Raw genomic sequence first — 24,554 nt, 5'->3', positions numbered from 1 at the left:
ACATTCCATTATAGCTACAGTGATTGAAAAAACAGGCCATGTAGCTCGTCAAAACTAAGATTGAACACCCCTGCCTACAGTGTTGGCCCCACTTATAGACCCTAGTAGGTACTTATATGGATCTAGTACAGGACAGTCTGGCTCTGTACAGTTCCCTTGTCGTCATCTCTCCTGGTGAGAGAGAATTCTGTCTGAGGCGTAGGTCGCCTACAGTACTGTAAATAAGTTACCAGCTCAGGCGGCTCTATTGATCAGGGCTGGCTGCTGCTCATATGGGCTTTACTATGAGCGGTACCAGGGCTGGGCTGGCGTTTAGCCATGGATATCCAGGCACACTGCCGAGGGTTGACCTATCGGACGGCTGAAAGGTCGGCCTACCTGCCTCAGCAGAACGCTCACTCTGGGAATGGATTTTGTCCAGCTGCCTCCCCCGCTCTGCTCTCATAGAGCCAGCCTGGATCTCTGGATCTCCTCCATTAGACTGAGCATTGCCGCCCTTCCTCCCTCCCTCACCCCCCATCCCCTCGCCCCGGGGGGAACATCGCTTCAGGGATCAATAGACATGCTGACGATTCACTCTCCAGAAACATCGGCTGAATAACTTAGCGCTTTCATTAAGACTATTACTTGCATTATGGCTACTAATGTTTTCAGGAAGTACAGTATCCAAGTACAGTAGTGGTAAAGAAAGGCTCGCCTCAGGATGAGGAAAAGGTAGCAGTACGATTCTCTAGGTAGGTTTCTGTAATGGAACTCATGTCTTGTGTTGAATGTGTAAACCATTGTCAGTGTTGTGTAAAATAGGAAGTGCTACGGTTGCCATTGTTCCTTTCCAAGTAAACAGTCATGAAGCCTCTTTACCTCTATTACAGGCTCCATCCCTGAAGGTCCTATGCATCAGTCAGTGATTGTGTTTACAATATTAATCTGCTTCTATCCGGTAGAAGAGTTAATCCACTTTATGTGATTTAGCCAGCACAGCTTTTGGACTGAAACAGAGCAGATTTAATCAAATTACACTTTTTGTTAAAGTGGAGCTGTGGTCTGCCAGTCACGGGCCTTACTCCTAGAATCTGCTCTGCCATTGTGTCTCTCTGGTAAGCGGTGCAAAAAAAGGCAGCATAAAAAAACATGGTTTAGAGTTAATGACTGACTCACTGGAACACGTGCCATACGCCGAGTCACTGGACCCTGCACATGACCACAATTCAGCCTGTAGCTAAGACCTAAAGTCGTAGCTAAACAAACCAGCAACACAGCCTACACACGCATTATAAATATACTGAGGCTAAGTAGCCTATAAGTTAGACTCGAAGAGACCATTTACAGGGAAGGGAGTCAAGAGCACCTATAATTGCAATCTAAAGCTAAATATGCATAGACTTATCATCCTTAATGAAAGTAAAGATTAGGCACTTTCAGTGTATATTCTAACTGATAATGGCGCAAAGCAGCAACAGACACACACTGATAATATGCAGGAAATGGAAGGAGAACATCAGTAGCATCTGATGCGTCAGTGACAGAGAGGACTCAGTGAGAGGGGACTGGGTGGTGATATCTGGAGGGCGTTAGACATGGTAGAGGGGACTGGGTGGTGATATCTGAGGGCGTTAGACATGGTAGAGGGGACTGGGTGGTGATATCTGGAGGGCGTTAGACATGGTAGAGGGGACTGGGTGGTGATATCTGAGGGCGTTAGACATGGTAGAGGGGACTGGGTGGTGATATCTGGAGGGCGTTAGACATGGTAGAGGGGACTGGGTGGTGATATCTGAAGGCGTTAGACATGGTAGAGGGGACTGGGTGGTGATATCTGGAGGGCGTTAGACATGGTAGAGGGGACGGAGTGGTGATGGCTGGAGGGCAGTAGACATGGTATAGGGGACTGAGTGGTGATGGCTGCAGGATGGTAGACATGGTAGAGGGGACTGGGTGGTGATGGCTGCAGGGTGGTAGACATGGTATAGGGGACTGAGTGGTGATGGCTGCAGGGTGGTAGACATGGTAGAGGGGACGGAGTGGTGATGGCTGGAGGGCAGTAGACATGGTAGAGGGGACGGAGTGGTGATGGCTGCAGGGTGGTAGACATGGTAGAGGGGACTGAGTGGTGATGGCTGGAGGGCAGTAGACATGGTATAGGGGACTGAGTGGTGATGGCTGGAGGGCAGTAGACATGGTATAGGGGACGGAGTGGTGATGGCTGGAGGGCAGTAGACATGGTATAGGGGACTGAGTGGTGATGGCTGCAGGGTGGTAGACATGGTAGAGGGGACTGAGTGGTGATGGCTGGAGGGCAGTAGACATGGTAGAGGGGACGGAGTGGTGATGGCTGGAGGGCAGTAGACATGGTAGAGGGGACGGAGTGGTGATGGCTGGAGGGCAGTAGACATGGTAGAGGGGACGGAGTGCTGATGGCTGGAGGGCAGTAGACATGGTATAGGGGACTGAGTGGTGATGGCTGCAGGGTGGTAGACATGGTAGAGGGGACTGAGTGGTGATGGCTGGAGGGCAGTAGACATGGTAGAGGGGACGGAGTGGTGATGGCTGGAGGGCAGTAGACATGGTAGAGGGGACGGAGTGGTGATGGCTGGAGGGCAGTAGACATGGTAGAGGGGACGGAGTGGTGATGGCTGGAGGGCAGTAGACATGGTAGAGGGGACGGAGTGCTGATGGCTGGAGGGCAGTAGACATGGTATAGGGGACTGAGTGGTGATGGCTGCAGGGCAGTAGACATTGTAGAGGGGACGGAGTGCTGATGGCCTAAACACCCCTATTTATTACACCTTCATAACATATTAGTTGTGCAGTATACTTTACGCACCCCATATTTCAATCTTAGACTACTCCTATCTCCTCTCAGTTTTCACAGCACCCTTTTACAGTGTGTTGGAGCTGCCTAGTGACTGGATCTATTTTCAGGAAACTAATCTATTCAGTTGGAGTCCGTCTGTAATGGACAACAAAGTATTTTTCTGTAGAAGACTAATCAGAGAATTTGATACTTCAAGAGGCTCAGTTTCCTGAAATCGTGCCCTCTTCTATCAATTTAACATATTTTTATTGACTCAACATGTGTCTTCCACACTAATAGATTAAGAGGCTTAAGAGGCGTCTAGAGAGTTTATACGGTAATCATCAACTGTAACCCATGAGCAAGAGAAAAGCAATACATTATGTAAGCTACTTTACAAACACTGGTTAAGCTACATGAGCCACCCCGTTCATTTCACATTCGAATTTTTTGTTGTTGAACACTTCACATGTGATCACATGTTTTCACGTGTTGTTTCATGTTATCACGTTACTTTACATGTTGTCACATTTCATCACATTAACTTCACATGTGATCACATGAAAACATGAAATTCACGTGGTCTATCCCTAAGGGACCAAGCAGGCCAAGTACTATCCACACAAGTTGAGGAATATAAAATATTATCCACATTGTTTGGCTTGAGAACTAAATGCTGTCACATTATAAAGCCTGCACTCTGGGCTTGGGGCACAGCAGTGCTGAAACCCATTGTTTCCCTGCAGACAGTTCAGGTTTCAGGAGTTCACGGTTTCTGCCTAACATTATTTTTGGATCCTAGAGGAATTACCATAAAGACCCAGGATAATATACTGCCTAGCTAATAACTCCCCAATCGCTTTATGAGATCATCATAAGAGGACGATCAGCACAGGCCCAGTCACTGCTACCGCCGTTTTCATTTCCTTAATGGAGACACAGTGACCCGGCAGTGTTTATGGGAACTTTTTCAAGGGAATATATTTATGCTCTCAACAAGACATAAATGCCAGCTATGCAAATCATGTTACAGGCCCTCTCTGTGTCACGTTCGTCATATGAATCGGACCAAGGTGCAGCGTGGTATGCGTACATTCTTCTTTATTAAAGAAAGAACACTGAACAAACTAACAAAACAACAAAATGAACGAAACATGAAGCTATATGAAATAGTGCAGACAGGCAACTAAACATAGAATAAGAACCCACAAACACCAAAGGGAAATGGCTACCTAAATATGATCCCCAATCAGAGACAACGACAAACAGCTGCCTTTGATTGGGAACCATATCAGGCCACCATAAACATAAACATACAAATAGACATACAAAAACCCTAGACAATACAAAACCCCTAGACAATACAAAACCCTAGACATACAAAAACCCTAGACAATACAAAACCCTTAGACAATACAAAACCACTAGACAATACAAAACCACTAGACAATACAAAAACTAGCGTATCCACCCTAGTCACACCCTGACCTAACCAAAATATAAAGAAAACAGAGATATCTCAGTTCAGGCGTGACACTCTGTTCTAACCTCCGCTATATCTTCACAGATTGAGCTTTTCTCAAAGACCAGGTGTCATCACTGAGGCACCAATACATCTAACAGAAAGATGACAAGTCAATATATTATAGCCTGCCCTATATTAGTTTAGTATTGTAACTAAGATAACAACCTTCTTAGACATCTTTTTTATTTAATTTTTTATTTCACCTTTATTTAACCCGGTAGGCCAGTTGAGAACAAGTTCTCATTTACAACTGCGACCTGGCCAAGATAAAGCAAAGCAGTGCGACAAAAACAACAACACAGTTACACATAAACAAATGTTCAGTCATTAACACAATAGAAAAATCTATGTACAGTGTGTGCAAATGTAGAAGATTTAGGGAGGTAAGTAAATAAATAGACCATAGAGGCGAAATAATTACAATTTAGTATGAACACTGGAGTGATAGATGTGCAGATGATGATGTGCAAGTAGAGATACTGGGGTGCAAAAGAGCAAAAAGATAAATAGCAATATGGGGATGCGGTAGTTGGGTGTGCTATTTACAGATTGGCTGTGTATATGTACAGTGATCGGTAAGCTGCTCTGACAGCTGATACTTAAAGTTAGTGAGGGAGATATGAGTCTCCAGCTTCAGTGATTTTTGCAATTCGTTCCAGTCCTTGGCAGAAGAGAACTGGAAGGAAAGGCGGCCAAAGTAGGTGATGGCTTTGGGGATGACCAGTGAAATACACCTGCTGGAGTGTGTGCTACGGGTGGGTGTTGCTATGGTGACCAGTGAGCTGAAATAAGGCGGGGCTTTACCTAGTAAAGACTTATAGATGACCTGGAGCCAGTAGGTTTGGCGACTAATATGTAGCGAGGGCCAGTCAACAAGAGTTGAGGTTGAGTACAGGTTGCAGTGGTGGGTAGTATATGGGGCTTTGGTGACAGAATGGATTGCACTGTGATAGACTACATCCAGTTTGCTCAGTAGAGTGTTGGAGGCTATTTTGTAAATGACATCGCCGAAGTCAAGGATCGGTAGGATTGTCAGTTTTACGAGGGTATGTTTGGCAGCATGAGTGAAGGAGGCTTTGTTGCGAAATAGGAAGCCGATTCTAGATTTAGTTTTGGATTGGAGATGCTTAATGTGAGTCTGGAAGGAGAGTTTACAGTCTAACCAGACACCTAGGTATTTGTAGTTGTCCACATATTCTAAGTCAGAACCGTCCAGAGTAGTGATGCTAGTCGGGCAGGCGGGTGCGGGCAGCAATCGGTTGAAGAGCATGCATTTAGTTTTACTAGCATTGAAAAGCAGTTGGAGGCCACGGAAGGAGTGTTGTATGGCATTGAAGCTCGTTTGGAGGTTTGTTAACACAGTGTCCAAAGAAGGGCCAGATGTATACAGAATGATGTCGTCTGCCTAGAGGTGGATCAGAGAATCACCAGCAGCAAGAGCGACATCATTGATATATACAGAGAAAAGAGTTGGCCCGAGAATTGAACTCTGTGGCACCCCCATAGAGACTGCCAGAGGTCCGGACAACAGGCCCTCCGATTTGACACACTGAACTCTGTCTGAGAAGTAGTTGGTGAACCAGGCGAGGAAGTCATTTGAGAAACCAAGGCTATTGAGTCTGCTTATAAGAATGCGGTGATTGACAGAGTCGAAAGGCTTGGCCAGGTCGATGAAGACGGCTGCACAGTACTATCTTTTATCGATGGCGGTTATGATATCATTTAGGACCTTGAGCGTGGCTGAGGTGCACCCATGACCAGCTCAGAAACGAGATTACATAGTGGAGAAGGTATGGTTGGATTTGAAATGGTCGGTGATCTGTTTGTTAACTTGGCTTTCAAAGATTTTAGAAAATCAGGGCAGGATGGATATAGGTCTATAACAGTTTGGATCTAGAGTGTCTCCCTGTTTGAAGAGGGATGACCGCGGCAGATTTCCAATCTTTAGTGATCTCAGACGATACGAAAGAGAGATTGAACAGGCTAGTAATAGGGTTTGCAACAATTAAGGCAGATAATTTTAGAAAGACAGGGTCCAAATTGGACTGTTAGTGTCACGCCCTGGCCTTAGTTATCTTTGTTTTCTTTATTATTTTAGTTAGGTCAGGGTGTGACATGGGGAATGTATGTGTTTTTTGGATTGTCTAGGGGTTTTGTACGTTTAATGGGTCAGTGTCTTGTCTAGGTGTTTGTATGTCTATGACTGCCTAGATTGGTTCTCAATTAGAGGCAGCTGTGGTTCATTGTCTCTGATTGAGAGCCATATTTAAGGCAGCCATAGGCATTTGGGTTTTGTGGGTAATTGTCTATGTAGAACATTTGTAGCTTGTGTATTGCACTTACGTTTGTAGCTTCATGGTCGTTTGTTGTTTTGTTTATTTTTGTTAATAGTGTTCATTTCGTGTTTCTCTCATCTCTAATAAAGGAGAATGTATTTTTCACACGCTGCGTCTTGGTCCTCTCTCTCACCGCAAGACGATCGTGACAGAATTACCCACCGTAACAGGACCAAGCTACGTGTTAAGCAGCAGCAGGAGCAGCGCATAAAGGACTTGGGAGGAGATACTGGAAGGTAAGGGACCTTGGGCTCAACCGGGAGAATTTTGCCTCCCTCGTGAAGAGCTGGAGGCAGCTAAAGCCGAGAGGAGGCGATATGAGGAGGCAGCACGGAAGCAAGGCTGGAAGCCCGAGAGTTAAACCAAAACATTTCTTGGGGGGGGGCTACAAGGGAGTGTGGCGAAGTCAGGTAGGAGACCTGCGCCAACTCCCCGAGGTTACCGTGGAGCGCGAAAGTACGGGCAGACACCGTGTTATGTGGTGGAGCGCACGGTGTCTCCTGTACGTGTGCATAGCCCGGTGCAGGTTATTCCACCTCCCTGCACTGGAAGGACTAGATTGAGTATTGAGCCGGATGTCATGAAGCCGGCCCAACGCATCTGGCCTCCAGTGCGTCTCCTCGGGCCGGCATACATGGCACCAGCCTTACGCATGGTTTCCCCGGTTCGCCTACACAGTCCAGTGCGGGTTATTCCACCTCCCCGCACTGGTCGGGCTACGGGGAGCATACAACCAGGTAAGGTTGGGCAGGCTCAGTGCTCAAGGGAGCCAGTACGCCTGCACGGTCTGGTATTTCCGGCGCCACCTCCCCGCCCCAGCCAGGCACCACCAGTGCCTACACCATGCACCAGGCTTTCAGTGTGTCTCCAGAGCCCTGTTCCTCCTCCACGCACTCGCCCTATGGTGCGTGTCTCCAGCCCGGTACCACCCTTCCGGCACCACGCACCAAGCCTCCTGTGCGTCTCCAGAGTCCTGTGCGTCCTGTTGCTGCTCCCCGCACTAGCCCTGAGATGCGTGTCCCCAGCCCGGTACCACCAGTGCCGGCACCACGCACTAGGCCTAATGTGTGTCTCCAGGGTCCAGTATGCCCTGTTCCTTCTCCCCGCACTAGCCCTGAGATGCGTGTCCCCAGCCCGGTAACACCAGTTCCGGCACCACGCACTAGGCCTAATGTGCGTCTCCAGGGTCCAGTATGCCCTGTTCCTTGTCCCCACACTAGCCTTCAGGTGCGTGTCCCCAGCCCGGTACCACCAGTTCCGGTACCACGCACCAGGCCTATAGTGCGCCTCGAGAATTCAGTGTGCCCTGTTCCTGCTCCCCGCACTAGCCTTGAGGTGCGTGTCTCCAGTCCGGTACCACCAGTTCAGGCACCATGCACCAGGCCTACTGTGCGCCTCAGCAGGTCAGAGTCGGCCGTCTGCCCAACGCCGCCTGCACTGCTCGTCTGCCCAGCTCCGTCTGAGCTGCCTGCCTGCCCAGCGCCGTCTGAGCCATCCGTCTGCCCAGCGCCATCTGAGCCATCCGTCTGCCCAGCGCCATCTGAGCCATCCGTCTGCCCAACGCCATCTGAGCCATCCGTCTGCCCAACGCCATCTGAGCCATCCGTCTGCCCAGCGCCATCTGAGCCATCCGTCTGCCCAGCGCCATCTGAGCCATCCGTCTGCCCAGCGCCATCTGAGCCATCCGTCTGCCCAGCGCCATTAGAGCCGCCCGTCTGTACCGAGCCGTCAGAGCCGTTCGTCAGTCAGGAGCCGCTAGAGCCACCAGTCAGCCAGGATCTGCCAGAGCCGCCAGTCAGCCAGGATCTGCCAGAGCCGCCAGTCAGCCAGGATCTGCCAGAGCCGCCAGTCAGCCAGGATCTGCCAGAGCCGCCAGTCAGCCAGGATCTGCCAGAGCCGCCAGTCAGCCAGGATCAGCCAGAGCCGTCATCCAGCCATGACCATCCAGAGCCGTCAGCCAGCCATGACCAGCCAGAGCCGTCAGCCAGCCATGACCAGCCAGAGCCGTCAGCCAGCCATGACCAGCCAGAGCCGTCATCCAGCCATGACCAGCCAGAGCCGTCATCCAGCCATGACCAGCCAGAGCCGTCAGCCAGCCATGACCAGCCAGAGCCGTCAGCCAGCCATGACCAGCCAGAGCCGTCAGCCAGCCATGACCAGCCAGAGCCGTCATCCAGACAGGAGCAGCCAGAGCCGTCATCCAGACAGGAGCAGCCAGAGCCGTCATCCAGCCATGACCAGCCAGAGCCGTCATCCAGCCATGACCAGCCAGAGCCGTCAGCCAGCCATGACCAGCCAGAGCCGTCAGCCAGCCATGACCAGCCAGAGCCGTCAGCCAGCCATGACCAGCCAGAGCCGTCAGCCAGCCATGACCAGCCAGAGCCGTCAGCCAGCCATGACCAGCCAGAGCCGTCAGCCAGCCATGACCAGCCAGAGCCGTCAGCCAGCCATGACCAGCCAGAGCCGTCAGCCAGCCATGACCAGCCAGAGCCGTCAGCCAGCCAGGATCTGCCAGAGCCGCCAGTCAGCCAGGATCTTCCAGAGCCGCCAGTCAGCCAGGATCTTCCAGAGCCGCCAGTCAGCCAGGATCTTCCAGAGCCGCCAGTCAGCCAGGATCTACCAGAGCCACCAAAGTGGGTATTGACAATGGTGGAGTGGGGGCCACGTCCCGCACCCAAGCCGCCGCCATAAGAAGGCCCACCCCGGACCCTCCCCTTCTGTGTCAGGTTTTGCGACCGGAGTCCGCACCTTTGGGGGGGGGCGGGGGGGTACTGTCACGCCCTGGCCTTAGTTATCTTTGTTTTCTTTATTATTTTAGTTAGGTCAGGGTGTGACATGGGGAATGTATGTGTTTTTTGGATTGTCTAGGGGTTTTGTACATTTAATGGGTCAGTGTCTTGTCTAGGTGTTTGTATGTCTATGGCTGCCTAGATTGGTTCTCAATTAGAGGCAGCTGTGGTTCATTGTCTCTGATTGAGAGCCATATTTAAGGCAGCCATAGGCATTTGGGTTTTGTGGGTAATTGTCTATGTAGAACGTTTGTAGCTTGTGTATTGCACTCACGTTTGTAGCTTCACGGTCGTTTGTTGTGTTGTTTATTTTTGTTAATAGTGTTCGTTTTGTGTTTCTCTCATCTCTAATAAAAGAGAATGTATTTTTCACACGCTGCGCCTTTGTCCTCTCTCTCACCGCAAGACGATCGTGACAGTTAGCTCCTCTACGGACCCCCCATCCCAGATCCAGGATCATTCTCATCAGAAACGCTGACTAGAATAGCCTAGCCTAGCGCCACAGGGATATCATATAATATAATTTCATGACATCACAAGTCCAATACAGCAAATGAAAGATAAACATCTTGTGAATCCAGCCAACATGTCCGATTTTTTTAATGTTTTACAGCGAAAACACAACATATATCACCACAATATCCAAAAACACACCGACATTTTTTCACAGAAAAGATAGCTTTCACAAAACCCACAAATAGAGATAAAATGAATCACTAACCTTTGAACAACTTCATCAGATGACAGTCATATGACATCATGTTATACAATACATTTATGTTTTGTTCGATTATGTGCATATTTTTAGCCAGAAATCGTGGTTTTACATTGGCGCCATGTTCAAAAATGGCTCCAAAATAGCGAAAGTAATTACAGATAGCAACGTGAAATACTCATCATAAACTTTGATGAAAGATACATGTTTAACATATAATTAAAGATACACTGGTTCTTAATGCAACCGCTGTGTTAGATTTAAAAAATAACTTTAGTAAAAAGCACAGCATGCTGAGCATCTGAGACAGCGCTCAGCCATTCTCCGCCATGTTGGAGTCAACAGAGTCAACAGAAATACAAAATAACATCATAAATATTCCCTTACCTTTGATGAACTTTCATCAGAATGCAGTGCCAGGAATCCTAGTTCCACAATAAAAATAATAAATCGTTGTTTTGTTTTATAATGTCCATTACGTCTGTCGAATTAGCAACTTTGGCTAGCATGTGTAGCTCACGTGTCCATACACATTTGCGAAATGAACGAAAACTTCAAAAAGTGATATTAAAAGTCGAATAAACTGGTCAAACTTAGTTGAGAATCAATCTTCAGGATGTTTTTCTCATATATATGCAATAACGTCCCAGACGGAGCATTTCTTCATGTCTACCTAACGCATTGCAGACAAAGAAATGACATTCCCAATGTGCGCGGGCGGCCAAGCACTGGCAATCTACCTGACCTGTCACTCCAAAGGCTCTCATTCGGTCCCACATCAGGCTAGACGCTTCATTCCACGTTCTACTGCCTGTTGACATCTAGTGGAAGGCGTATGAAGTGCATACAGATCCATAAATATAATGCAATTGAATAGGCGATGCCTTTCACAGCGACCCATTTCAGAATTTTCACTTCCTGTTTGGAAGTTTGCCTGCCATATGAGTTCTGTTTTACTCACAGATATAATTCAAACAGTTTTAGAAACTTCAGAGTGTTTTCTATCCAATAGTAATAATAATATGCATATCATATGATCTAGAACAGAGTACAAGGCCATTTAATTTGGGCATCAATTCATCCAAAAGTCAAAATGTCGCCCCCTATCCCTAAGAAGGCCCATCGGACAAATTCTTTGGCCACTGTACCTATTTTGCCAATTGGCCTGGACCCTTTCACCACACGGAGCCCTGCTGATCCACGACGACTGGTCTGCCGACGTTACAGCACGAGGGGGCTACAACTGACTTCTTCCGTTGTGACGTCCCTCTAAGGCCCTTCTGCTAGCTTGCTAGCCCCGGCCCACTAGCTGCCTGAATCGCCGTTTCTCCGGCCCGCCTGAGCCACTCACTGGACCCCTATGATCACTCGGCTACGCATGCCTCTCCCTAATGTCAATATGCCTTGTCCATTGAGGTTTTAGTTAGTAATTGTTGACTTATTTCACTGTAGAGGCTCTAGCCGAGGTTCTAGCCCTGCTCAACACGACTTAGTTAACCCTTTAGTTCCACCTCCCACACATGCGGTGACCTCACCTGGTTTAAATTATGTTTCTTGAGACAATATCTCTCTCAACGTCACTCAATGCATAGGTTTACCTCAACTGTATTCACATCCTACCATACCTTTGTCTGTACATTATGCCTTGAATCTATTCTTCCACGCACAGAAACCTGCTCCTTTTACTCTGTTCCGAACGTACTAGATGACCAGTTCTTATAGTCTTTAGCCGTACCCTTATCCTACTCATCCTCTGTTCCTCTGGTGATGTAGAGCTTAATCCAGGCCCTGCAGTGCCTAGCTCCACTCCCACTCCCCAGGCGCTCTCATTTGTTGACGTCTGTAACCGTAAAAGTCTTGGTTTCATGAATGTTAACATTAGAAGCCTCCTCCCTAAGTTTGTTTTATTCACTGCCTTAACACACTCTGCCAACCCGGATGTCCTATCCGTGTCTGAATCCTGGCTTAGGAAGACCACCAAAAACCCTGAAATGTTCATCCCTAACTGTAACATTTTCCGACAAGATAGAACTGCCAAAGGGGGCGGAGTTGCAATCTACTGCAGAGATAGATGTCTTACTATCCAGGTCTGTGCCCAAACAATTTGAGCTTCTACTTTTAAAAATCCACCTTTCCAGAAACAGGTCTCTCACCATTGCCACTTGCTTTAGACCACCTTCTGCCCCCATCTGTGCACTGGACACCATATGTGAATTGATTGCCCACCCATCTATCTTCAGAGCTTGTGCTGATAGGTGACCTAAGCTGGGACATGCTTAACACCCTGGCCATCCTATCGATGACGGTGAGGAAAGCACTTTTAAAGAGCAACCAGGCATCCTCCACTGACGGGATGAGGTCAATATCCTTCCAGGATACCCGGGCCATGTCGATTAGAAAGGCCTGCTCACTGAAGTGTTTTAGGGATAGTTTGACAGTGATGAGGAGTGGGCAAACGCGGACCCATTACAGATGCAGGCAATGAGGCAGTGATCACTGAGATCCTGGTTGAAGACAGAAGAGGTGTATTTAGAGGGCAAGTTGGGCAGGGTGATATCTAAGAGTGTGCCCATGGTTACGGATTTAGGGTTGTACCTGGTAGGTTCCTTAATAATTTGTGTGAGATTAAGGGCATCTAGTTTAGATTGTAGGATGGCCGGGGTGTTAAGCATATCCCAGTTTAGGTCACCTAACAGTACGAACTCTGAAGATAGATGGGGGGGCAATCAATTCACATACGGTGTCCAGGTCACAGCTGGGGGCTGAGGGGGGTTTGTAACAAGCCGCAACAGTGTGAGACTTGTTTCTTGAAAAGTGGATTTTTAAAAGTAGAAGCTTGAATTGTTTGGGCACAAACCTGGATAGTATGACAGAACTATGTAGGCTATCTCTGCAGTAGATTGCCACTCTGCCCCCTTTGGCAGTTCTATCTTGTCGGACAATGTTGTAGTTGGGGATGGAAATTTCTGAATTTTTGGTGGCCTTCCTAAGCCAGGATTCAGACACGGATAGGACATTGGGGTTGGCGGAGTGTGCTAAAGCAGTGAATAAAACAAACTTAGGGATGTAACGGTCCTGACCTGTTTTATGTTGTTTTTTGTATGTGTTTAGGTCAGGGCATGTGTTTTGGGTGGGCAGTCTATGTTATCTGTTTCTATGTTGGTTTTGGTTGCCTGGTATGGCTCTTAATTAGAGGCAGGTGTTTTGCGTTCTCCTCTAATTAAGAGTCATATTTAGGTAGGGTGTTCTCACTGTTTGTTTGTGGGTGATTGTCTCCTGTGTCGTCGAATGTATGTACCATACGGGACTGTTTGGCTGTTCGTTTATTTTGATGTCGTCTGTTTCCTGTCCGTGAGTTTACGTTTAGTTATGTAAGTTTATGTTCAGGTTTCGTCAACGTCGTTTTCTTGTTTTGTATATTTGAAAGTGTTTTGTTTTTCGTGTTGCCATCGTCGTTGTAAATAAAAAGATGGCTTATTTCCCGAAAGCTGCATTTTGGTCTGATGATCCTTCTCTCCTCTCCTCGTCCGAGGATGAGGAGAGAGACAGCCCTTACAAGGGAAGAGGCTTCTGATGTTAACATGCATGAAACCAAGGCTTTTACAGTTACAGAAGTCAACAAATGAGAGCGCCTGGGGAATAGGAGTGGTGCTGGGGGCTGCAGGGCCTGGGTAAACCTCTACATCACCAGAGGAACAGAGGAGGAGTAGGATAAGGGTACTTATCTATAAGAACTGGTGGTCTAGTGCATGGTGGTCTAGTGTGGAACAGTATAAAACAGGAGCAGATTTCTGTGCGTGGAAGAATAGATTCAAGGCATAATGTACAGACAAGGGAATGGTAGGATGTGAGTACAGTGGAGGTAAACCTAGGCATTGAGTGATGATGAGAGAGGTTTTGTCGCTAGAGGCACCAGTTAAGCCAGGTGAGGTCACCGCATGTGTGGGGGTGGGACAAAAGGGCTATCTAAGGCATGTTGGGCAGGGCTGGAGGCTCTACAGTGAAATAAGACAATAATAACTAACCAAAACAGCAATAGACAAGGCATATTGACATTAGGGAGAGGCATGTGTAGCCGAGTGATCATAGTGTCTAATGAGCAGCAGTAGATGAGTCAGGGAGCCGTTTGGTAGTCGCTACTACGCTAGGCGAGCTGGAGACACGCCAATTCAGACAGCTACCGGGCCGGGGCTAGTAGATGGGCCTTCGGCGACGTCGCAATGGAAAAACCTGTTGAAAAAACCTTGGACAATTACGTCGGCAGACCAGTCGTGATGGATCGGCAGGGCTCCGTGTCGGCAATAAAGGGTCCAGGCCAATTGGCAAAAGAGGTATTGTAGCCCAAGAATTAGCTGGTAGACCTCTTCGGCTAGCCCGAAGATGGGCCTAGCTCGAGGCTAGCTCAAGGCTAACTGATGCTTGCTTCGGGACAAAGGCGTTAGGCAGCAGTAGCCACTCGAATGCAGCAAGCTAGCTGCGATGATCCAGTGTAATGGACCAGGGCTTGCGGCAGGAATCCGGTGATGAGGTAGAGAAAAAGCAGTCCGATATGCTCTGGGTTGTTATTGCACTGTGCAGACTGGCAGGTATTGACCAAGCTGAAGCTGGTTGGTGTCCGAGTTAACGGTGAAGACCGCTAGCAGTGGCTAACTGACTACTAGCTAGTAGCTAGTTAGCTGGCTAGCTTCTGATGGGGGTTCCGATTCTAAAGTATAAAAATAGCAGATCCGTACCACATTGGGTGAGGCTGGTTGCAGGAAAGTATATTCAGTTCATAGATGGAAAGTGAGATTAAAATATACACAAAATATATACGGGGGGAAAAACAAGGAAAACAAATATGTACACAGGACAAGACGGGACAAGACAAATACACGTCCGACTGCTACGCCACCTTGGAAAACATATAATTCAGCAACTACCTCATCTGTACAAGTATCCTAACTCCTAACTACAAGTAACAGGAGTGCTGATCCTGCTCATAACGAATTCCTGAAGGGATGACTTTATCCAGTACACTATGCTGCTGTCTGCATTTGCAGGTAAATCAGCTAAATCAGAGGCAGTCCATGTCCCAGAGCACAATGCAAGAGAATAATTCCAGATTATTTGGCACCAGTTAAATAGGCATGTTCACTACCAATACTAAAGCCAGTTACTCACTGCAAGCAGCCTACTTCTGTTGCAACTCACTTAATCAATAAAATGAATCTGTTCCAAGTCAATCAACATCTGTCCAGAGCAGAACATGAATGTTCACAGTAGAACAGCGGGGACAGTTAGGAGTTAAATCCGCTTGAGATTTCAACCAGCCTTTCGAGCCGCAGCAACGATAATGGCACTTGCATGAAAAGTACCCTTTACTGTACTTGCAATAATGATCACAGATTTGCGTGTGTGGACTCTCCAGGCAATTTGTGCTGTAATTATGCAGGTAGAACAATAGCTGTAAAATATTTTGACATTATCGAAGTCCAATATGATAAGAGATCATATAAAATCTGAATAAATATAAATAATAAACATACTACATTTGGAGACGTGGGGTTTTCATGTCACCCCAGGATGCCTAAATCCTCTTCCTGACACTGACTCAATCTGTGACAAATCTACCATCAAAACATTACAAGGGAGGGGATGGGGAACAGAAGTGCTTTGGATCCTGGCAGTGCTACAGCACTACAACCCACTATCACAAATTATCCTGAAATAGACACCAATTACTTGGGAAATTCATGACACACAAAAAGTAAAACATTTTGTGTCCACCACATTATACAGTATACAGTGCATTTTAATCACAGATAAAGGTAGTAGGTTACTTAAGACAGAAACGATAGGAGGGAGGTTTGTTTGGGGAGGATGGGTGGGCGTATAACGTGAATGTCTAGCAACCCAAACGGTGCGTGTTCAAATCATATGATGGACAACATTTTATCCACTTTGTAACTACTTACAATTTTTTTTACTACTTAGATAGCATGTTAGCTAACCCTTTAAAACTACTTAGCTAGCATGTTACCTAACACTAACCTTAACCCCTAACGCTAACCTTAACCCCTAATCCTAACCTTAACTCCTAGCCTTGCTAACGTTAGCCACCTAGCTAAAGTTAGCCACAATAAATTGGAATTAGTTATGAAGAAAATTGTGTACTGGATTATAAAGGAGAAAATTGTGTGGTGGACACAATTTTTTACAACTTTTTCATGTGCCTGTCACAAATTTCACGATAATCTGTGATATGAAATCAGGTATTGAGCAAAGATGAATATGACACTACAAGCACTTCAGTACCAGCACACACATGGTTATGGTGTATGTAATGCAAGGATATGAGCACAGATTAAACTGGACAGAACACACTATGTCCTGGATGTAATGGAATATAGACTAGACTAGAGAATGAATCTCAAGGACGTGCAGCGACTGGGCTGGATTGGCCACTGACAGGGTGGTAATTGAATGCCAGCCTGCATGTGCTGAAGGTCACATCAGAGAACAGTGTGTGTGTGTGTGTGTGTGTGTGTGTGTGTGTGTGTGTGTGTGTGTGTGTGTGTGTGTGTGTGTGTGTGTGTGTTGTGTGGTGTGTGGTGTGTGGTGTGTGTGTGTGTGTGTGTGTATGGCAATGAGGTGCAATGCAATGAGTGTAGTCAGGACACATGGATAGGAGTGCCTAGTGCACTGCATAGTAGGCTGCACACAGAGAAACAGCATGGATAGCTAACATGGACACTTACATATAATTAATGACAGATGACCACCTCCTACACAGGCAGCGTGAGACAATGATATGAGTGAACCAACGTCATAGACTGACCAGAAGCTGTGTGACTCACTCTCAGTTACACCCACTGGCGCCACATGGAGTCTGTCAAACCCAAGCTCAGCGTAGTACTACCAGACAGTCAGCCTCAGTAAAAATACTGGTGTTGAATATAAGTCATCCCAGAACACACTGACAACCTAACATCAAAGTGTGACATACAAGTACAAAAGCCAATCCTATCCTCGTTGAGCTACTTATCAAACAAACATTGTAATACCTGCCCTATAAATAGCTTTTCTAAAAAAATCTGGATTTGTGGCACTAATACAAAAACATAAACCATATGAAAAGACAAACAGACTGCAATCGAGAGGAATACATTATAGTGATAGTGATGCAGGGTGAGGCGGAAGGCAGGAAAGACAGACGGTGACAGAGCATTATAGTGATAGTGATGCAGGGTGAGGCGGAAGGCAGGAAAGACAGACGGTGACAGAGCAAATGGGAGAGGAGAGACTTAATCATGACCTTTATAAATGGTAACATTATGTATTTGATCATGCAGGATCCTGGGCACCACAGAGTGGTATTGTAGTTGAATAATGGAGAAGTCTAACTTCACTGAAAAATGAATGAACCTTTAACCACTCTTCACAGAGAGTGAGACCTTAACAAAGATTAACAATAAGCGCATATAGGTAACCGACAAAATAAAGGAAACACCTACATAAAGCGTTTTAATAGGGCGCTGGGCCACCACGAGCCAGAAAAGCTTCAGTGCACCTTGGCATAGATTCTACAAGTGTCTGGAACTCTATTGGGGGGATGCAACGCCATTCTTCCATGAGAAATTCCATTATTTTGTGTTTTGATGATGGTTTTGGAAAACACTCTCTCAGGCACCACTACACAATCTCCAATAAGTATTTAATTGGGTTGAGATCTGGTGACTGAGATGGCAATGGCATATGGTTTACATTGCTTTCATCCACATCAAACCATTCAGTTACCACTCGTGCCCTGTGGATGTCATCCTATGGGGGCATAGCTATGGTAGCCAAAATAATGGTCTGCCCACCATTTTTATACATGACCCTAAGAATGATGAGATGGTAATTGCTTAATTATCTCAGGAACCACACCTGTGGGGAAGCACCCGCTTTCAATATACTTTGTATCCCTCATTTACTCAAGTGTTTCCATTATTTTGGCAGTTACCTGTATGTCAAGTAGGTTACTTATCAACCTCTCCAAAATCTCTAACTGAGTACTGATAACATCTATTCGTAAAAGTGATGACAACAGAGGAAAAAAATGCTCTTTCTTATTATCAGGAATACGGCTGCAAAATTCCAGGAACGCTCAATAGATTCCCTGGTTTTACCAAAATCCCGGTTGTATGATTCCCCGGAATCAGGAGGGAATAAGTAGGAATTCCAGAATTCTTCAACCTGGATTTCTGGAAAACAAGGGAATTTATAGAAAATTCAGGGAATTTTGCATCCCTAAGCTGGAATCATTGTCTGGAGAAGGCAACCTTAGATATCGCAGCCCCTGTCTCTACATTATGATTTAAAAAATACCCTTCATGACAGGGAACACATTATGCAGATTAGAAATCCTATACTTTACCTTCTACTCGATACCAGATAGTGGGCCCTTCCTTCTATGCACAACATATGCTATTGAGCACAGCACACTCCCCTACATGAAAAGCAGCCTCATGAACACTACATCCTACACAGGCTGCCCACTACTACACAACACAGACAAGAGGCCATGCCACCGCAGGCTAGCTGCCTGCTATCTCTGAAACACCAGTGGCATTCAGCTGACAGACAGAGACCTGGGTGTCATATACCTTTAAAACACATCTCTAGCCTGACAGCCCAGTGTTGTGAGCCAGCCTAGCCTAGTCAGTCTCTCTCCCCTCCCCTCTCTGGCCCTCTGTAGCTGCATGTCCCCCTCAGACAAGCACAGACCAATTAAGGAAGGGCCCCAGCCCTCACTCAACAATGAGCTGACACCTGCTCTTGCCTGGGCACTGGGCACAGAGAGGGGGTGTGAAACGGGCCTGGCGTGCCAGAGGCCCAAAGGCCAGCTCAACACTGTGGAGCACTGCCAGAGGTGCACCTTACAGGAAATCAGGATATACGGAGGGTGGTACCTGCCCTGCCCTGTGCCAGCCAGGAGTTGTAAGTCACTGACATTTCCCCCATGCTAACACGGATCGAGTCACATAGACTCAACTTCCTTCCTTTTTTAAACAAGTAGTAGATTCTTCAGCCATAATAACCTGATAGATGATTTGCATCAAGAAGCATGCTTATTAGCACTTTCATATGGCTTGTCTAATTACAGTTGGTTATGGAAAATGATGTTTATTCAACATCGATAAATCAAAGAAATTGCACTGCCCTCAAGAACAAGTGTGAGTGATGGAATCTGCTCGATAAATGTCTCTTTAACCTCTCTCTCTGTGTCTCTACCCTCTCTCTCTGTGTCTCTACCCTCTCTCTGTGTCTCTACCCTCTCTCTCTCTGTCTCTACCCTCTCTGTCTCTACCCTCTCTCTCTCTGTCTCTACCCTCTCTCTCTCTGTCTCTACTCTCTCTCTCTCTGTCTCTACTCTCTCTCTCTCTGTCTCTACACTCCCTCTCCCTCTGTCTCTACACTCCCTCTCCCTCTGTCTCTACACTCCACCCTCTCTTTCTCTCTCTCTACCCTCTCACTCTGCCACACTCAGTCTCACTCACTATGTCAATAACACTACATTACATCTCTTAAATTCTGCTGAGACAAATAATATGACTGTTATTTTTCCCTATTTAAATCTTTGGAACCTCCCTGTTCAATGATGGAATAAATTTTCCTCTTGACTGCCTGAGCGGTGCTTGCGGTTTTACTATCCCTGGGATTCTCTTGAGACCCTTCCCCTTTTCCACATTTTGTTACATTACAGCCTTATTACATGTATTTTTCCCCTAGTCAATCTACATAATACCCCATAATGACAAAGCGAAAACAGGTTGTTAGATTGATGAGGGAAAAAACTATTTCATCCATTTTAGAATAAGGCTGTAATGTAACAAAATGTGGAAAAAGTCAAGGGGTCCGAATACTTTTTGAAGGCACTGTATATTTAAAATATATATGGGGGATTGGAAATGATGCAGACAATTACATTGATAGAAGCCACAATCTATTTGCAATATTAAAGCTGATCCACCCCCTAAAAAAGAAAAAAGAAAATTAAGAAAAGAGGACTGGGGGCTTCAATCAGGCCTGTTCCTCATACTGGCTTTCCCAGAATGCTCCAGACTTTGTTTGCAGGGAGATTCCACTGGGAGCGAACTGGCTGAGGCGAGAGGAGTGGTTGCAGCAGAAAGAGCTGGCACATGCCCAGTGCTGTGCTGGCAGAAGTCTGCCTTCCACAGCTTGAGCACAGGGCTTTCTCTAGGCTGGGTTTACAAGCTTTACTCCCATGATTGGGAGAGTAAATAGAGCATATGCCTGACAGTGAATGAGTGAGGGTATAGGTTGTATGTCCGAGTGAATGTGGGCTCCCGAGTGGCGCAGCGGTCTATGGCACTGCATCTCAGTGCTAGAGGCGTCACTACAGACACCCTGGTTTGAATCCAGGCTGTATCACAACAGGCCGTGATTGGGAGTCCCATAGGGCGCTGCACATTTGGTCCAACATCGCCCGGGTTTGGCCGGTGTAGGCCGTCATTGTAAATAAGAATTTGTTCTTAACTGACTTGCCTAGTTAAATCAATTAAAAAAAATGCATGTGAGTGAGGTATCTGTAGGTGAATGGGTGCTATAGACAAGTGAATGATATCAGAGAACGGTTGAATGGATAAGTGAGAGAGAAGAGACTAGATGTGGGACTGACTGTATCCTTCTCTCAGGCAGGGGAAGGCAGTAATGGTACAGTAGGATGAAACACATAGTGCCAGGGACTGGGAATGGGGTAATTTCCTTTTAAACTTGAGTCAATTCAGGAGATACATTTAAATGTAATTAATGCCCATAGTTTGTTACAAGGATAATTTTTTGTGAATTAATTTTCTGAATTGATTGGAAATGCAAATGGATTGACCCCAACCTTGCTAGGAGCACTACTCTCTACCCTGACATCTTACTTCATCTACCAACATGTCTAACACAAAGATAGCAAAAGCAACAGCCAAAGGATGCAGACATCCTTAGAAAGTATACCAATTGTATTATTTTTTTTCCCACAAAAGCTGTTTAAAATAATATTTACATAGGTGGTTTTCAGATTTGTACAATCACATTTCAGCAGTTGACATTTCTCTAAAACAGTTTTTATGCAATAATAAATCCTAACCCTAACCATTGAGGCCTAAACCAACAGAGTAACAACAACATGCATGGCGGGATTAAAAAATAAAACCAACATTGTATAGCCACTGGTAATACCTATTTCAGGATGGAACAGACAACCCTGAATGTGACCACTACATGAGAGACCAGGGCAGGTATTGAATTATCAAAGAAACAGCAAGAAAGGAAATAATAACGTATGTTTTGACTAACTAAAATCGAATTATGTTTCATATAGAAAAAACTCTTTATATTGTGTCGAACCCCTGGCCCTCACAAATCATACAAATTAACTATTCTAATCCTCAATTGTCAAATGAGACAGAAAGCAGAGTAATTTTAGACAGAGGATGAGGGGTCATTGAGCTCAGTCATTATCATGTGACAGCTCGAGAAAGCACTCCCCCATCTGGACACTATTGGAAGAGCAAGGTTAAATCAGTCCATGGGTCAACACAGTGTTTTCATTCAAATGTGAACAAACTTGCATAATTGATCATGTAAATGTTAAACATTCCTTGCTCCACTCCAGACCATATGATAAACACCTCTGATGGCCACTGCACCAGTCACAACGCCCCTATCCACATCGACTGGTGAAAAGGTGAAAAGCTTCAAGTTCCTCGGCGTACACATCACCGATGATCTGAAATGGTCCACCCACCCAGACAGACAGTGTGGTGAAGGAGGCTGAAGAAATTTGGCTTAGCACCTAAGACCCTCACAAACTTTTACAGATGCACAATTGAGAGCATCCTGTCGTGCTGTATCACCGCCTGGTATGGCAACTGCACTGCCCGCCACCACAGGGCTCTCCAGAGGGTTGTGCGGTCACCCTAACGCATCTCCGTGGCACACTGCATGCCCTCCAGAACACCTACAGCACCCGAAGTCACAGGAAGGCCAAAAAGATCATCAAGGACATCAACCACCCGAGCCACAGTCTGTTCACCCCGCTACCATCCAGAAGGTGAGGTCAGTACAGGTGTATCAAAGCTGGGACCGAGAGACTGAAAAACAGCTTCTATCTCAAGGCCATCAGACTGTTAAATAGCCATCACTAGCTGGCTACCACCCGGTTACTCAACCCTGCACCTTAGAGGCTGCTGCCCTATATTCATAGACAATGAATCACTGGTCACTTTAATAAAGTTTACATACTGCTTTACTCATTTCCTATGTATATACTGTATTCTATTCTACTGTATTTTAGTCAAAGCCACTCCGACATTGCTCATCTTAATATTTATATATTTTTTAACTCCATTCTTTTGCTGTAGATTTGTGTGAATTGTTAGATATTACTACACTGTTGGAGCTAGGAATACAAGAATTTCGCTACACCCGCAATAACATATGCTAAATATGTGTATGTGACCAATACAATTTGATTAGATTTTATTTGAATTGTCAGTTACCATCACACACAGCAGTTACATACCCCATGAAATGGAATTTAAACAGACAAAATAAATTCATAATATTAAATGAATACATTCATGCACATACAAATTCCAATGTTATGTGACAATATTGCTGCATTTCGTGACGAGTTACTTTCCCATGCTGGAAACTAGTGTAGCGTCACACCCCTTTTGGCAAAATTATCACATTTGAGACTGCTGACACCTCTACTGATCATGACAGATTTTTTTCTAAAGCAAATAACAGAACAAAATGTATTTTTGGTCTTTTATCTGACACATCTGAAACACATTCTCCTGGCTGTATAGGCTACTATCACCGACCATAGCACTATGTACTTACAGTAGAGACAGTAATATGCTCGTAGTATTTCTCTGCTCAAATAATGGAGAAATTATTTCATACAGAATTATGCAATGTCTCACAGGTTTCCTTTCAAATGTGAGATTTTACTCTTTAGGCTGTATTACATAATTACATAATTACATGATAAGGAGTAGGCTAATATTTAACAAAATTATTTAGAAAAAAACAATTAACCAGGGCACAACTTTCACGTGACTAGAGAAAATGCAGCCATTTAAATCAATGAAATATAGCTATTGCGTTTATCTACCAATATAGAATGAGCATGCTATGCAAAGGCCAGCAGCAAACCCACATGCAGTCGCTCAAAATCATATATTATGGGCGGCACAAAATATATTGCACTTCAACTCACCTTGAGCGGCCGTTCCTCTGGTGCTGAAAACACTTGCTATCAAAGTGGCCACATACCAAATCATAGTACTATTGCCGACCAGCTATTACCACGCAAAGTGCCCCGTACAACGAATCTTTCATATTCGACATTGCACAGCGCGCGCTCTTATCGATGCCTTTTTATTCATATTCTATGCACTTTCCTCTCGGCGATTCCCTTCATCCCTTCCCTCCCCCGTCCTTCCGTCCGCATCCTCTCCCGAAGAGACAGAGCACCTGCACCGCCGCGATTGTAGTAGACGGAACTGTTTTACGAGCGCATAGTGAAAACCAAGTGTGATATTTTACCCAAAAGCTCCGCCTCTTCTTTCATTGGATTGGTTGCTGATAGAGGATTTGGGGCGTGTATTGGTTATTCTTCCGCCCCTTACTATGCGAATGACAGGAGAACATACGCGTACCAACTCAAGGTGAGTTGAAGCGTGCCGTAGTAGTAGAACCGCAGTATCATGCGCATTGACAGAGAGCCGAGTCCGCATCTTTAAACGCCTGCCTTGAAGTGTTCCTTAACAAGTGCCACCATCATTGTTAAATACTGACCAGTCTATTGAGAGCCTTTGAACATGCATTCATTATTCATGTCAATGTTGGCATATCTATTCATGCTGCGAAGCTATGATGGTGATGCGCAAGAGCCATGATGTCTGTGCTGTGCCTGAGTCTCTCCTCTGTCTGTCGCTCATTCACAGCTTCGAGCAGTGGTCATGTCGCTGTCACCGGGTTAAAACGTTCCCTTTCTGCTACTACAACCTCGGCTAATGTGTTGGGTGTGGCGACAGATGCCAACATTGTTTACCCCTGTTCTTCGAGACTGCAGGGAGGTTGCCTTGTCAGCTAATGCTCCCAATCTATCTGTAGCCTAGCTACACATGGCATAGCGTTGAAACCGTATCAGCACGCTCATTTTACACCTCCATTCAGTGAAAATGTGGAGAGATATTAAGATACACGTTTTCCAAACACTGCACATGACGTAAACAAATCAAAATGACCGAAATGTTTTTTTTATATCCCTCAGAAAAATAATCTAGAATCTAATGTACTTCTCCATCCATTCAAAATTGTGTTATTTCCCTATCCATATATG

The 24,554-nt window shown here is 45.9% G+C and overlaps 1 protein-coding gene across 8 annotated transcripts in view; it reads right to left on the bottom strand.

Moving 5' to 3' along the window:
• The window catches only part of LOC129831951 (protein turtle homolog B-like), a 77,702-nt gene extending 53,568 nt beyond the window's left edge, over positions 1 to 24,134 (bottom strand). For 4 of the 8 annotated variants that reach the window (XR_008755833.1, XM_055895602.1, XM_055895603.1 and 1 more), the window contains exon 1: positions 23,427 to 24,134. Coding sequence is in view for 7 of the 8 variants with exons in the window: in XM_055895602.1 (XP_055751577.1) it covers positions 23,427 to 23,490 (64 nt within the window). In the remaining variant the exon portion in view is untranslated. The remainder of the gene's footprint in view (positions 1 to 23,426) is intronic. The other 4 variants (XM_055895597.1, XM_055895599.1, XM_055895598.1 and 1 more) reach the window with 3 other exon arrangements.
• Positions 24,135 to 24,554: the final 420 nt, after the last annotated feature.

The sequence above is a fragment of the Salvelinus fontinalis genome, chromosome 33 (assembly GCF_029448725.1).
Source record: "Salvelinus fontinalis isolate EN_2023a chromosome 33, ASM2944872v1, whole genome shotgun sequence".
NCBI classification, from domain to species: Eukaryota; Metazoa; Chordata; class Actinopteri; order Salmoniformes; family Salmonidae; genus Salvelinus; species Salvelinus fontinalis.
This window is presented reverse-complemented; position numbering and strand designations above follow the sequence as displayed.